General features: G+C 39.3%; 1 protein-coding gene across 3 annotated transcripts; it reads right to left on the bottom strand.

The window, feature by feature from the left end:
- Positions 1–1097: 1097 nt before the first annotated feature.
- Positions 1098–12924, bottom strand: LOC118775048 (ribose-phosphate pyrophosphokinase 1-like). 3 transcript variants are annotated; one of them, XM_036524740.1, is made up of 7 exons: positions 12555–12924; positions 7462–7651; positions 5973–6071; positions 5370–5494; positions 4730–4903; positions 2766–2925; positions 1098–1772 (listed from the first exon to the last, which is right to left on the bottom strand). In XM_036524740.1, exons 1-7 carry the CDS (start codon positions 12674–12676, stop codon positions 1680–1682), a joined length of 963 nt encoding a protein of 320 aa, XP_036380633.1. In that variant the 5' UTR covers positions 12677–12924; the 3' UTR covers positions 1098–1679. The 3 variants fall into 3 exon arrangements, with proteins under 3 accessions (XP_036380633.1, XP_036380636.1, XP_036380634.1); XM_036524743.1 differs by lacking the exon at positions 12555–12924 and adding an exon at positions 8886–8931; XM_036524741.1 differs by having other exon boundaries at positions 1099–1772; positions 7468–7651.
- Positions 12925–15898: the final 2974 nt, after the last annotated feature.

The following is a 15898-nucleotide window of genomic DNA, read 5'->3' on the forward strand; positions in this document are numbered from 1 at the left end:
GTCAGCTGTTTATGGCAGCCCTCCTCCACCCCATCTGCTCCTCATTTCTACTCCTATATATGATGTCCATTTGATGGGGATGGGATTTGGGGGGGGGGGGGGGGCAGCAGCAGCTTATTCTGTTAAAATTAATGCCTACTGCAACATTATGAATAAATCTGGAGGATGCTGTATGCCTGCACATGCATGCAGATGATATTACATATAAAATACCTTTTCAATTAACTTGAATTCAGAGACAAGTACCACTATTTCGAAATCAGAGGTTTTATTTCTCTTTTAATCCGAATACATTCTGCAGAGCCTCCTGACTGAGGAAGCAGATACACACACAGAAAAAGCAAGACAGCAAATGCCTAAAGAGATTTCACTGTCCTGCTCACATTTCACACTTTAAGGCCACAGATGCCCCTTATTTCAACAACGGGCACTCTATTTCCAAAGCAACTTCTTCTTAAAAAGAACTGCGATTTCAGCCAATTTGTATTGACATGTGTGCATGTGCATGCACGCACACACACCCATACAGACACATGCACTAATATGCATGCCCAGACACAGTGAAGAACAGCAGGAAACACATCAGAATAAAAGAGACACACAATACATTTTTGGAAATCTGACAGCCATGTGCATGATGCTCACGTCAACTCTCTCGTCTGTGGGTTTGAGGACACCACCCTACACAGGAGTTGTTAGAGGAGGACCATGTGGACCATCCAAATGGCAGGAGAGTGGATTTCATTTTGCTGTTCCTTACAGAGTGCATGCCTTTAAAGCTTTCTTTGCTAAATGGATAAGCTGTACATAATGATAGTTTGCACTACACTCACATCATAGGTTGAATGTTTTATCACAAAACAAAGCAGCAACATAACTAGTGTTTTAAAGGGCTGGTTGAACAGTTCTGCGACTTAATTTTTAAAATCCAATATAGCATTAATGAGCCATGGGATCAAGGACACTTGGAATAGTAACAACCGCTAATGCCATCAAGTGTGACAGAAATCTGGCAAACAAGGTTTCACTTTGAGGAAATGTGCAGAAACACACAGACTAATACACCAGGACTGCAAGCACATACACATGGCTTTATTTAAAAACAGCTGAAATAAAACATTACACATTTGTCTTTAAAACTCAAAGAAAAAAAATAGCAAATAAGCAGCCTTGTTTCTTCAGGAAGCCAAAGCCCCAAATCTGGGCAAAAAAATACCTTGAGAAACAGCAAAGTACAGACTTTTTCAATACGACCCACAATCACAGAGCAGAGGCTCCCTCTAAAACTGGGCTTCAGCAGCATTGTAAACTACAGCTCAAATTCCATTAAATGCTTGACGCTATAAAATAAACAGGCAAACTGAAAACTGAACTAAGTAACTGAACTCAGCAGCTAACAAGTCCAATGGTTGAGCATGTCGACGGTCAGCGTAACAGAATATGGCAAAAAGACCAAGGGAAGGGAGAAAATCCGAGGCTGGTTTGGAGGCCAAACGTAGCATGGCTGAGGGAGGGGGGAGGAGACTAGTAGCACCAGCCCATCCCTTGAAGTTGACTCTATCTGGCGGTCAAAAGACTACAGTGGGTGGAGTAGAGCACTACAACATTTCTTCCTCCTTTGGTAAAGCTGTGGTACAGCCTCCTCAGGGCAGACCGCAGTTCTCCTGGCACGGGACATGTTACAAGGGAACATGGCTGAAGAGATAGGAGACAGACTCGCCATTGTGCGTCCGGCGAATGGCCTCGGCGAGGATCATGGAGATGTCGATGACCTGCAGGGACAGAACAGATTAGCTTTGACTCAGGGCCATCTTTTCCATTTCCTATTACATTGGCGCTCCATAAGCAATGTCTGCAGCCATTTTCAGGCCAATGGAATTTAGGCCTACTTATAAGTAATTGGGGAACCACAGATGGAACAGACCTTTAGAAACAGAACTGTTTTAAATGCAAAATTGAAATCAAAATGTACAAATGTTAAGTATTACTGTTACTGTTACAGTATTACTATTACTGACCTGAGATCAGGAGAGGGAAAAAATTAGAGAAAGAGAGAGTTTATTTCTGAGCAAGTCTAAAAGTACAGTGATTTGATGACTTCTAAATGCGATGTTTTTTGTTTGTTTCTTGACTGACCACCAGAGTTGTCAGTCACCTGTTAGAATTTTCCATTTAGTTTGTCTGTAGCTAGCTAACTCACAAACCTTTCACTTTCATTGTGATCAAGCTAAAGATTGCGGTCTCTGATGAATTATTAGAACATGTTGGATCTGTGCCCATGGGAAAAAATACAAGGCATTCAAAGAGAATCACAAATGATGAAATGGCACAAATAGGCTGCAGTCGCTCAGCTGCAGCTAATCATGTTTATCACACTGACAAATGACCAGACGTTGATATAATATACTACAGGCTTAAGGGGAACACACTAAATGGGTCGATCTTGCTCATCAGTCATCTTCCTCCATAGTGATTGTGGAAAAATATAAAACTAGTCCAACAGATTGCAGTGGGATTACAGTGGGCATTTGCAAATAATGTCAGTGACCATTCACATGATGTAAGCAATGATGTAATTGCAAGATGGCTTTGCAGTATCTTACAGAAAGATAAAAAATACTTGTATAAATGTTTTATATATAAGTATACACTTTTTTACACTTAATTTTCAGCAAGGTAGCTCTAAATATGCTAAATATTCCTCTTTAAGTCATACGAAACTCACATCACATACTCATGGCCATGTGCCCAGGGTGAGGTCTGACCTGTATTTTAGAGCAGTGTTTCATCTTATCTTCCTGTGGGATGGTGTTGGTGACAACCACAGCCTCAAAGCTGGCATTGTTGATGCGAGAGATGGCTGGGCCAGAGAAGATCCCATGAGTCAGGATGGCGTATACTTTGGTGGCACCAGCTGACACCAACCTAGGAGTTCATTAAACATGAGTTAGAGCTGTATTTAGCTGCAGATACAAAAAGCATACTCCAAGATAACTGACAAATTGAAGTAAGGATAGTGATCTCTACATCCCAGCATTTTGCAATGAAACACATTTTGACCGATATGATTCATTTTGCCATTCCCATTTTGACAAGCCGTAGCAGAAATGATTTCACATATTATACTCTTCAGCTTGAACTGTGCTCTTGTGGACTAAACACAAGACTGAATGACAGGAATATGCAAAAATTAATAACAAATCTGTTAAATGCATATGAGTGGAAACCATGTGCAGTTTTTTTCATGGGTCTCAGAGGTACAATGGTAGTCTTGTGAATTTCCCTGCACAAGCACAAGTTTGTGGGCTCCCGTTGAAAGCTGCAAGATTCATGACCAAAGCAGGCCTTCCAATTCAGTATCACTGATCATGGCGAAAAAGTTTTGCTTTTAAGCATGTAAGCTAATGAAGGTTTCAGTGAGGCTAGAAACAGTTTACTGCAGACAATTCTTAGCTCATTATCAATGCATTACGTAAAGAACAACAATAGATGAATTTCTGTACACAATCTACTCCTATTTCCATACGGTTTCTGACTGGGAGGACTGGAGATTGGATATTGTAAAGAATTATTTGGACTATCCCCATTCTGGAATATCAATTTTGGCAATAAAGCTTATCTCCTTGGCAACAAGGTTTTTAGTCAAAAATATCCATGTATGCATTTGAATGAATCTTCCCTTCAACTATGACATGGACATCATGTAAATAAGTGACCACAGCATGTAAATCATCCTCAACACAAACTGCATATCACCTTTTCTGCGCCAAATGCCAGAAGCTCATGCTATCTTCCAGATAACAGGACTCCTGATTCACAATAATATTTACAGGATGTTATTGAGTTAATTATAAAGTCAAAGTAAATCTGATTATTAGGTTTTTCAAGAATTGTAATTGCAATTGTAAGCAAAACATCTACTGTGTTACTAAGATTTCATTTTACTAATTATTATTAACAGAAGAAATAATCTGTTTTTTCTAGTTTATCAAGGAAATAAATTCCTAGGCCTGTTTATTGCAACATTCAAAACAAGCCACTCAGGATTTATCCACCCCACTCCTATTTTCAGAGATCAACCCACATTCTCCACTATGTACTACATGGAGTTGTATTCTGTAGATGGCTGGCTACTATCCAATAATGTTTTTGTGAACCTGGGCTTCATCAAATATCTGCACTAATATTGTGCATGACAATTTTGAAACTGTTCTTTCCGTGTCTTGGTACCTAACCATTTTTGACACAATTTTCAGTTTGAATACCTGTAAGAAATATTCAGGATAGGGGCTCCTGAGTGGTACCAACAGCTGGTTTCAGGCGCAGGCTGAGCTGTATGATCCAGGGTCTACACTATCCGTGTCATTTGCCCTTGTTCCTCCAAGGTATTCTTGTCCATCTACTTTCAGCACCCTGAGAAACATTTATGCCTCCAATGGAATTTATGTCTAGATTCACCATCGGGCTTGTGTGGAAAACATTTGTGCTATGCCTGCTTATGTATCAGAGGATTCCGTGTACCTTACCGTATGTTCCTAAGTGGATTCCACAACTGTCTATAGGGAATGAGCCCAAAAAGAAATAGTTGGCATGACTGAGACCTTTGATTATTTTACAGGGTATTTTTAGAGTCTTGATGTTTAAGTACAGGTCCAGACAAAATGATGGGACGGTTTCCCCCTTTGAAGTTACAGTAGGTAGGTTTAACACTCAATGGAAGGGGCTTTACTTGTCAGCTGCATGACAGATGGTGCCACATGTGTCAGCCATGTCGTCAACCAAAATGGCAACCCGGTCCTTCACGTCCCCCACCAGAACCATGCGGTCAACCTCATTGGCCTTCTTTCTCTCCTTGTGGATGAGAGCAAAGTCCACATTGAGACGGTCAGCGATGGAGGTGACTCTGCCGGAAGGAAGACAGAGCTGGCTTTGTAAGTATCAAATAGGTCAGTACAGTGCATACAAATTTAACTGCTGACTTAGGTTTGCTTAACTAAACACCTAAAAAGTAGAGGTGACTGAAATGAATAACATCATTGTTAATTGATTAATAGATCAAAGGAGAGCAATAAAACAAAATGAAAGATGTCACAAATCTTTTGGGTAAATATATCAGTACAATTTCACAATAGCTTTTTTTTAAAAAAATTGAAATTTCTGCACACAAAAGCCACTGAAACAGAACTTGAAGCACACAAAACAAATTGGGCGTACCAACACATTTCAAGATTCAGAAGTGACATTCCACACCATAATTTAATGCTTCTCTTCAGCAGAAGTACACACTTTAAAATCTAGTTACATAATGATAGACCATGTACGGGGCTTGCGTGGGGAGTATCAGCTTTGACCAGCAGAGGGCACCTCACCTCTTTGCACCTCCAGCATCTGGAGACACGATGGTGCAATTCTTCCACTCATTGATGTTCTCCTTGATCCATTTGAGCACAGCTGGCTCAGCATACAGGTTGTCTACTGGGATGTCAAAGAAGCCCTACAAATCCAACAACAAGCAGGCAGGGGATAAAACTGGTCATACTTCATCTTTAAAACGGTGACGGATGGTCCATTTTGTGTGGCCACTGGCTTAACACACCAAGGTAATATGTAGGAAACAATTTAAATGGTTTAATTTATACATAAATTATAAAGAGAGATGCAGCTCTACTTTGTTACTTGTGTCCAACACACAACAAATTTAATATAATGCATTTTACATGCATGATTGCATTATCCAGGGGTTTTCCAGACAGAATTAAAAAAAAAAAAAACTGAAGGAAAAAAAAAGGATCAATCAGTGAAAATGAAAGCAATGAAAATTATTTCCTGACCCGTAGCAAAGAGGCAATTGAGTTAAAAACCCAGAAAATATTTCAATACAAAAAAAAAACACTACACAAATATATATTTAAGTTTGTGTGCATCATCACAAGGGAAATTATGGAATTGGGGAATTGGGAGAGGGTGGGCACCTGTATCTGTGAGGCGTGGAGATCCATGGTGATGATGTGATCAGCCCCGGCAACGGACAGCATGTTGGCCACCAGCTTGGCGGAGATGGGTGCCCGACTCTGCAGAGAAATGCCACTGTGAAATGCCACCTCCCACTGCTTCAGCCAAATGGAATAATTCTGTTCAGTTTGCTTGATTGTTCTGTAGTTCCATTTTCATTTTTTCATCTCTTTCCACTGTATTTCCATTTTTCCCTTTCATTGTTTTCAGCCTTGTTACTCCATTTAATAGAAAATATTTACATAAGATCATTTCAGTCATAAAAACAAAATTTAATATCTATGATCAAACCTTACAATTTACAGTCTTAATGACCTGTTTTTTAGGAGGTGAAAGGGTTCTCTCATATTTTAGCATACAGTAGAATATGTTATGATAGGTGTTCCTGTGCAAGAAAATGAGAATGTGGAAACTATTTGAAAATAATTTGAAACATCTAATTTCATTTGAAAACAAAAATTCCACTTCCAAAGGTAAATTATGCAATTCTGTGTGGGATTTTAGGATTGTGGAAAAGTATGGACCCTTCTTCCTGCAAATTATTAAGCACTTTGCAAAGGAACAAATGTTCCCAGTGTCGAATGTTAAAGCATATACAGGAAGTAATAGAAATGACCTGAAACTTTTAGCCTGATAGAAAAAGCTAGCAAAAAGTGTGCTTAGGAAGTCCCAAGTGACTCAGTAGGCAAGGCATTCACTTTAAACAGAGCAGACCCTATGGCCCAGGTTCCAGACTGGCCATGTCATTTGTTGACAATGTCAAGGAGAGCAGCAAAATCATTCCACCAGGAATAGGGGTGGGTAGGTCAAAATCAAAGTAAATGACATCAAAAGCGCATTTATACAATTGAGATGGTCACAAAGTGCTACTGGATTTGCCAGAGAGAATAAAAAAAACCCAGGCCAATTAGGGGAAAAAATGGAAAATTGTTCTCTTATTCCTGGAAAAGGTGGTTGAGAGACTCCTGAAAATACTGAAAACTTTAACATAGGGAGGTTGGCCACGGTCTCCTCATCTCACTGCCCCCAGGCACCCTGTGATTGGTCAGGTGCCTGCGAGTTGCACAGATGACATCAGTGGTGTAGTGCCCACCTCCACTGCAATGCACTGTGTGTCTTGTAGTGCAAAAAAAAAAGCCACTGGCTGAAAAATTGAGTACATCAGAGGACAGCATTCAGCTTGCCTCAGCACTCAGACATTAATAAAGACGTTGTCGCTACCACTGGCGATTCCAAAAATAGAGTTGCACAAAGGGCAAAAAGAACTTTAAAAAGGCTGCTTGGAGAGGTGTATAGATGTAAACCAATTCACCCATTTCTTTTTTTTTTTTTTTGTTTTAGAAGTTGCCACATCCCAATCTAGTTTTTTCAGCACCTGGAGAGCGGTAGGTTCAGATGCTGTGGAAAAGCAACATGCTGGTGTAAAAGGACTAGACGCGTCTCCCTCACCCCCACCTTGTCCTTCTTGTCTTGACGGGCGTAGGGGAAGCAGGGGATGACAGCAGTGACTCGGGAGGCCGAGGCGATCTTACAGGCGTTGATCATTATCAGCAGCTCCATCAGGTTGTCGTTGATCTCCCCGCAGCCGCTCTGCACTATGTAGACATCCTCCCCCCTCACACTCTCCCCGATCTCCACACTGCAGACACAGCAGGCAGGCAAATACTGATAAAAACATTTGTAAGAACTAACACTGTGTAGAGCGTTTTCTTTACCACACGCCTTATGTTACCACCAACCATGTTAACAAACCATACGCTCCTTGGCAATCTTAGGAATATGCAGTGGCTGTAAGAATCAAGCAACCCAGTTATAAGAATCACTGTTACATGCAACAGGATACTCTACCAAGTACACTGTCATGGGACATGCCATGTAATGAAACCATTTACAATTTGTATTTAAGTGTATTTTATTTAGTACATTTGTATTTAGAGGAAAAAACCTGAGCAGTTTTGTCAAGTGCCTGAATACAAGCCAATATGAAAAGAAAAGGAAGACTTCCTACAGGCCAGATATACTGCCTTGCTTCATCTGTAATTCTGGTTTTAAAACTGAGTAACTTATGAGAATCAAATAGCATGGGATGGATTTGATTCTTGTAAGTATATCAAACAGTAATTGTACTGTATCTAGCAAACCGCAGGTAGGAAAAAACATTCAAGTGCCATCATCTGACAACTATGGCACACACTTTAAATGTGCACTGCTTGTAAGAAAGACCACACAGTAATACTAGCTTTCCATTTTATTAAAGGTACTTATTCACTCCTGTTGCTAAGTCCATGCATTCAGAGAACAATGTATGCTGGAACCCACCCAACTATGTATTCAGTTTCAAAGGAACTGCTCGGGATGCTAATTGTGCAAGCGGACAGGCAAATGCTTATGGTTGCACACAGTGGCTTGGGGGAAAACATTGAGGCTGATAACAGAATTATAGTACAGTGAAATGATTAAATGCAGTGAATGCTTCAGAAAATATTTTGCCGAGTAATGACATTTTAAAATGGCAACTGCAGAATTACAATGGGAAGAGGACAGCTGAAAAAGTATCAGCTGAAAAAAGGCAACTGACTTGCAGTGGGAAACAATTTGTTACTTTCTGCTGGGCTTATTCTTGCCATAAAAAAAAACATTTCCAAAGAAAAAAACATTTCCTCAAGTGCCTTTTGTCAAAGGCATCTGCTAGTGAAAATTCCTCCCCTAAACCCATTCTCCACCCCGTACAGGCAAGTACACAACACTCCCACATTATTCTCTCCTACAGGACTGACCATGGCTTGCTTAACTTTGACATTTTCATATTTTAACTTAGCTTTTAAAAAGTAATACTACAAAAAACATTTCTATGAAAGCACAAGCATGTTTACCTCATTTAAAATCCAGTTTGTCTTGCCTGAGAGTTGTTTCATTTGGTTAGCCATTGCAGAGGAAAAAAAAAACAACCTGAGTCACACTAACAGCATATCCTGTGTGCATAACATCAAGGCCTGGGGCGTGATTTTGTTGCATCAGTGGATATAATTAGCAGTGGTTCTGCCTTGCCACTGTGAAGCCTCCAGTCCCTTGGGCTTTTACTCTATGCATTTATCCATCATCCAGTTCTGACCTTGAAAAAGGTAGGTTTTGCCAAAATTACTGGTAAAAGACAATTTTTCAGATGTACAACAGCATGACAAAAGCTCTCAGACACTGGTTAAGAAAAAAATGCTCCAAAGAGTTTTTGATTTGGACACAGATAAGTCACCCTGGTGGGTCTTCCAAAAAAACAAAAACAAAAAAAAAAACTAACCCATAAGCACGAAATGATGCAACCCAATAGGTATCAGTTCCTCATAATAGATTTTTGCCGTTGCGAATCAGCATTGTTTGGGGCTAAAGTTCCTAACCCTGATAGTGGCTAGACATGAGTTTCATGATCAATGTTTTAAGAGACAATGCATGTTAAAAGTCAATGTATGAACCTTTTGATAGCAAAGCTTTATTGTTGAGTGTTTACAAAAAAGGGAACATATACACATATTAGCTATGAAAAAAACAGATTTAAGCTCCAATGTCTTTGAAATCATTTGAGCTTTAGTATGCACATTAGTTTGCATTTAATGTGACGTATAATTGACAAAGGCCTGGCTAAACTGATTATTTATGGTGATGCTGGCCTTAAATGTCTGCCTTACAGTTAAATGTAAAACAGTTATAAATTAACTAATAAACTGTAAACGTATACAGTTGAGCATAACTTCTTAGCCATTCAGCTATTTAGTAACCTCTAAGCAATGTTGTTATGCTCTTTTCCCACTACCATGCCAGTACTAGAGCGTTTTGTTCTGCCCAGTTTTCCACTGCATTCTTTGGTGAATAAATTATGGTGAAACTGCCCTCATATTCCATGTGAGAGTTTAGTTGACTTACCATTGATGTGTCACTCAAAGCCAAAGCTACTGGATAGGAGGAATTTGGAATAAAACATCCTGACCCAGAAGAGAACAAATGTATGTGCATTTTGCGCCATCTTACATTTGAAAGAAATTCAAACCTAGTCACACCCATGTCCATTCTAAAAGTGATATACTTCTTATGTATGATTAATACAGAAATGGTCCTCCTGATAGAAGTGACCACTGGAACCTAGTTGTGAATGCCCTAGCAGCACGCAACTGATTCCAAAGCCTCTTTATCTCAACCTCCTGCTACTAATGCACCATGCTGCAACTGATAAGATTAAAGAGCAAGAGGCAGTCATCATAAACCTTTGGTTCTTGATGGTGTACGAAGCTGCAGATAGCCTAATGTCAAAATAAATGTTGGACTATTTGAGCAGTGGGCCCAAGTTTAATCTCTTTGCTGTCCTTAGCAGGTGTTTAGAAAGACTGAAATGGTTTGTGTGTGTATACATCTATGTGGTGCCACCTACAAAAGGAAAGTTTATATTATAACTTCAGCAAAACTGAATGCCGTGTCATGCGGTATGGACTATGTTAATCTGAGGGCGTGGATGTGTTTGTGCAGCATTTGTAAATCAGCAGTCAATTTGTCATGCTGTTGTAGAAGTACCTACCTCCTCTTCCATCCTTCCTTTAACACATTTTTCATCAATCTGTGATTAGCACCTATCATATTTTGACTTAATACATGAGTATTTTGCGTTGCTTAAACCAAGCTTGAATTAGCTTCATCAACCTATTCCTATGCTGCACCGATTTGACTTACAACTTTGGGGCAACTCTTTCTATAACCTTGGATGCCTTTGCACTCTGATATCCAAATCACCAAAATTCCAGCATGGTGTCTTTGGACAGTATATCCCTTTGTAGTTACTGGTCATCATCCTGTCTTCTCATTCTATAAATGTTTACTTTGATGCATCTGCTTTCATATTATCTGGCCAATCACTTTAGCTTCTGAGGTTCAACTAGCTTTAAACGAGCTTTAAATAGTATGAAATTCTTGGCTATTTTTTTTTAAACATTGATGGATAAATGACAAAGATTTTCTTTGTGTTACACTGAATGTGCCATACCTTCTCTCACAGAATTCTTTATTTTGCGCTGCCCATTTTGCACCTTTGTACAGCAATTATGCTCGATAGAGACACTATGACCAGTAAACCCCAAAGTGAATCATGAGGCTATTCTGACATAACTGCTTTAATATTTGATAGTGTTTCCTTTCTGCATTGTATTTACATTATCCATCTTGATGAATTTTTTTCTCATATTGTGTAAGAGCAGAGTGGGGCTAAATATTATACTAATGAGCAAGTGAAGTTCCATTTTCAATTTCACCTCCCTCTTATCTTGACCAACATTACACATTACCAACACCCCCCCCCCCCGCCCCCCCCCCCCCCCCCCCCAAACAACGTACAAAAACCTATTTACACGTATTGCAAGTCATTTTAAACACTTGCTAAGATAGATCTGCCAAGTTACCCAAAACAATCTAGGCCACCTCACACAAAGCACTATACTCACTATACTTAAGTAAACCTATAAAATGTGCGTTAATTGTTATGTGTAACGTACTCCTGTGTTCTTTACCTTTCCCACACACAGGATTTCAATTTGGACGGCAATTTATTATACAGGTTTTCTATTTTTTTCTCCTAACTGTAGGCCCCAATGTTAATTCAAAAGCCATCAATTAATTCTCATTTACACGATCCTTCCAAACACAGAATGGAAATTCGAGGATCTACATAATAAGGTAAGCCTACTTGTCTAGACTGAACGTCTTAAAACAAGAATGGCAAGCTCGCTGATGTTTGTCACAAACATAAATGAAACTGAAAGGCAGGAAAAAAACTGCCTTGTGTCAAGTTAGCTGCCAAGCAACAAAACTCTAAAGAAAATCTACAAAGGTCATTCATCTCCAGGAGCGCGTAATTCATACGACCAGATTCACTGAACTTGTGAATGACACTAGCTAGTAACAAATGGTTAAGTTATTATAAACACAGACAGCTAGTTAGAATAGCTTCATCTAGGTCACCAGATAGCAAGCTAGTTAAATTGCGCATCCTTGTTAGCTAACGTTGTTTACTAACTCTACCGCCAGCGGCTAACTACATTTTGAAGCATGCATTAGAAAGCTAGCCATCTCATGCACCATTGCTACTTAAAAACTCTATGTTTTATATTTACAGAGTCATAATCTAATTTACAGACTGCCTTCACAAGCCTTGGAGACACAGCGATAGGAACTTTAACTAATGTTAACCACAGCCAGTACATGTGTACTTCACGACGGCATGTCCCTGGGTATTTAAATAGAACTGGTCTTCCCTGAGCAGGACACCAGCCAAGAATGAGTGTGCTTTCTGGGAATTGAAGTATCAAACGTTCAAACCATAATGATGCGTAGAAACAGCACTCGTTAACCCACACTACGATTCCCAGAGTACCACAAAGTAGCGCGTGCAACAATCGCCACCCGATACTCTGCAGTCGTTGCCCATGTGGTAAGTAACACCCACGAATTCACTATGATTTAAAGCTACACCATTAACAATCTTAGCCAGTAAAGCGTACGGCACTCACCATGTCTCTTGATTGCTAAATTTTTTAGTGACGACCTTCCCAAGTTCCAGCCCCAAGCGGTCTGCGATTTTCTGAGTCAGGTCCGGGTGCGAGCTACCGCTGAAAATCTTAATGTTCGGCATTCTTGGACGTTCCAGGGCTTCGGTTTACGGATAGCTGTAACTAGTGGTATATGAAATGCGTGTTGTTTACAGTTTTAGTCTAGAACCGCTACAAAATTCAGGCAGTTCTCCTGACATCTGACGATAGTCACCTCTCCGCCTGGTTGAACGTCTTCTAGCTGGCTACCTCTCCACCATCATAACCTGCGCACGCGTCTCTCACGGTTTTCAGCAGGCGCCCCATTCCTCTAGCTACGTATTGACGTAATTTTAGCCCTTCCCCTGCGTGTGTGATTCGCTGTTGACACCACGCCCTTTTCTTCCGATTGTACTAATTCACGTCGCAGTTTGCTGTTATCATAATACTCCGGTATCATTAATTGTCAAACGTAGGGACACTGAATAGGGATTCGTTGTATGGGACCGTCGTTCATCAGATTATTTGTGGTTACCCCTGTCGAAAGACCACAAGTTTGTCCCAACTTTGACCATAACTTTGTTTCAGTGTCCCAACCGGGATGTTATACAGCTACAAGAACGTTATATATTGATATAACAATATAAGCGATATTTTAGAAAAAAATATCACTAATTTAGTCGTAATATTTTATTTTGTTTTCAATACCTCTTGTTTCATGTAGACAGCAAGGGCTCTAGTTTAAAACCTGTTGCAGACCTACCAGTCTTGACAGGCTCCATTTAGTGGCTGTTAAGTAGTGTAACTGTTAAGTATGTGAGTGATAAGTGGTATTTTGTTGTTTTATCTGGATAAGGCAATACATTCAGTACCAGATACAGATTATATTGTTATCCTTGCATATGCTGTTCATGTCTTGTGCAGTTTTGCATTACAGACCACAGGACTGAGAGCTCTGTGGTAAACACACACTGTTAAGAATGCAGAAACCCAGCTGTCAAAGCAGGAAGCATTCTCGTGCAATCTGACGCTTTCAAACCCTGCTCGCTGTCCTTGGAAAAGATGACCCTACACCAGGTGCTTGGAGCAGCTAATGTTATGGACAATTTGTGCTTCAGGAATTCTGCCGTACTTAGATAATTTACTGGAGAGACCAGCTGTTTTCCCTGAGAATAAAGATCGTCACTGAGGTAATATAGCTACATTTGCACAATGTTTTGTTTTCAAGACCTGGAAATAAGACAGTTAAGTGTACTTGTTCACTACTAAAAACACAAAGAATGTGTAAACTTATCTGCAACTCTAGACCAGTCAGACAGAGTTCTTTGAAGGCTACAGTGTGTGCTGATTTGGTTGTACCTTCATTCTTAATTAATTATTTTGCTTCACCATTTTTATACATTTGACATTTATATATTTATGATAATAATTATTTTACAAGCGAAGGTCACTGTGTTTCTGTACCCTAAGAAATATATTTTTGACTGAAATGTGTCTATAGCTGTGTCTGGCATCATTCTTTAAGTTTACCTTTATCGCTCCATCTCCCTCCCTCTAATCTGTTTGTATTAAGTTGATAACTCTTTATTGCTTTTAAAACAATAAATCATGTACATAGATAGAGGACCACAGCAAAGACAGAATCACTGACAAACAGAAACAAGTCAAAAACAATAGCCTGAATTACTATGAATCAAAGGGGGAATTCATATTTTAGGTTTGAATTTGAATTATGATACCACAACAAAATACACCAACCAATAATGGGCAATACTTTCCATAAAAATAATGTAGCAACAGCAGGCTTGGTAAATATTTTATAAAAATAAACATTGACCATACTTTTATACTTATGACAATAAATTCCTTAAAATATAAATTTTCACAATTCATATATAATACATTATAATGTAAAGTTACTTCTTGCAGTAATCAGTGAAGTCTTATTTGGTAATCTCCATACAGTAAACAGTTTTGATTATTAAAATGTGTATTCATCCTCACCATACCCACACCACATACCTATTTTATGTACATTATTTACAAGTAACTGATATAGAACATCTAAATACAAGTTAAAAGAAATGACACTGCAAAACATTTTGGCTCTCTGACTCGAACTCCCACTATGCATATCTCATTCTTATTTAATGTCTCTCGGATTGTAATGCGGCCAGATCCATTTCAGACAAGCAAAGGAGATCTATTTTTGCTCTAGTAAATGCTGAATCATGAGAAGTGAGGTCCAGAGCTCCACAGAAATCCAGGGATATTGATGTGAAAATATGGTAATCGGTAAGACTGTGTGATGCAAGAAGAAGTAGGAGGAAAAAAAAAAACAAGAACAACGTTACATTAAACACCTTATTGCATTGGGGATCAGGAAAATGGATGAGTATGACCATACCATCTTCAGAAGGCTTTTGTTTGTTGGGTGTTTCAAATGAGGACATTGGTAAACACAGGAGAAGAGCATGAGGTGTTTTATTTAAAGATGAATGTTAATGGAGCTTGTATTAAAATACACAAAAACTAATTTGTGTGTATGTTTTTTTTCTCCATCTCTATGGATATATAATGGACAGACACAAAAAGTACCTAATGTAATGATACAAATGGACAAAGACACTTTTTTTTTTCTTTTGTGATGCAGAATCGAAATTTCTTTTCTACGATACAAAACTAATTTAGACATGGACACAGACTATTATCACTGCCTATGTAAATGTCTAAAAATACTTGCTGTTCTAAAACAACAAAATCATTGAATGAGCAGTAATTGAGCATGGCTGGGTATGTGCTGATGAACAGAAACTATTTTCATTGTGTATGGGAACGGCGTCACAGTCCATGTGAATTCCAGGCTTACTCGTCCGTGACAGCCCTTTCCATTGGAATGTGGTAGGGACTGCAGTGGACAAGGTGCCAAGGCAATTTTGTGTGAGTGTCTGGCTGCCTCTGGTCAATAAGTAACAATGTGAGTGAAGCATAACAGCATCATAACCTATTGCTGTAAACAGAACAGACTGTCATTTCCACAAAGAGCAGAGTGTACTTACTGAGATGAATGAGCTGGGAGTTTACACGTCTGCTATACTGGCTGCCCTGAGCATGTGTGCCTTACCTGTGTCTCTTTCCCATTAGTCACTGGACAACTGAAGAGTTTTGACTCGAATATGTGGGAGTGATACAAATTCTAATGCTCTGAGTAAGGTTAATGTTTCAGACACTCCAGATACCCAGTAATGTACTTTGTATCATGATACAAGTTGAAAATATGAAAACAATGCACCACCAAGTGGGTTAATGGTTTGCAATAACTTATA

Source organism: Megalops cyprinoides, chromosome 3 (genome assembly GCF_013368585.1).
Source record: "Megalops cyprinoides isolate fMegCyp1 chromosome 3, fMegCyp1.pri, whole genome shotgun sequence".
Taxonomy (NCBI): domain Eukaryota; kingdom Metazoa; phylum Chordata; class Actinopteri; order Elopiformes; family Megalopidae; genus Megalops; species Megalops cyprinoides.

What these genes read in the sequence shown, in the direction of transcription:
- LOC118775048 (XM_036524740.1), bottom strand. Translation starts at nt 12,676, where the DNA reads ATGCCGAACATTAAGATTTTCAGCGGTAGCTCGCACCCGGACCTGACT. An exon ending in ACAAGAAGGACAAGGTGGGG is followed by an intron (nt 6,072 to 7,461) that starts GTGAGGGAGACG and finishes ATTTCTCTGCAG; the next exon opens with AGTCGGGCACCCATCTCCGC. An exon ending in TCCACGCCTCACAGATACAG is followed by an intron (nt 5,495 to 5,972) that starts GTGCCCACCCTC and finishes TTGGATTTGTAG; the next exon opens with GGCTTCTTTGACATCCCAGT.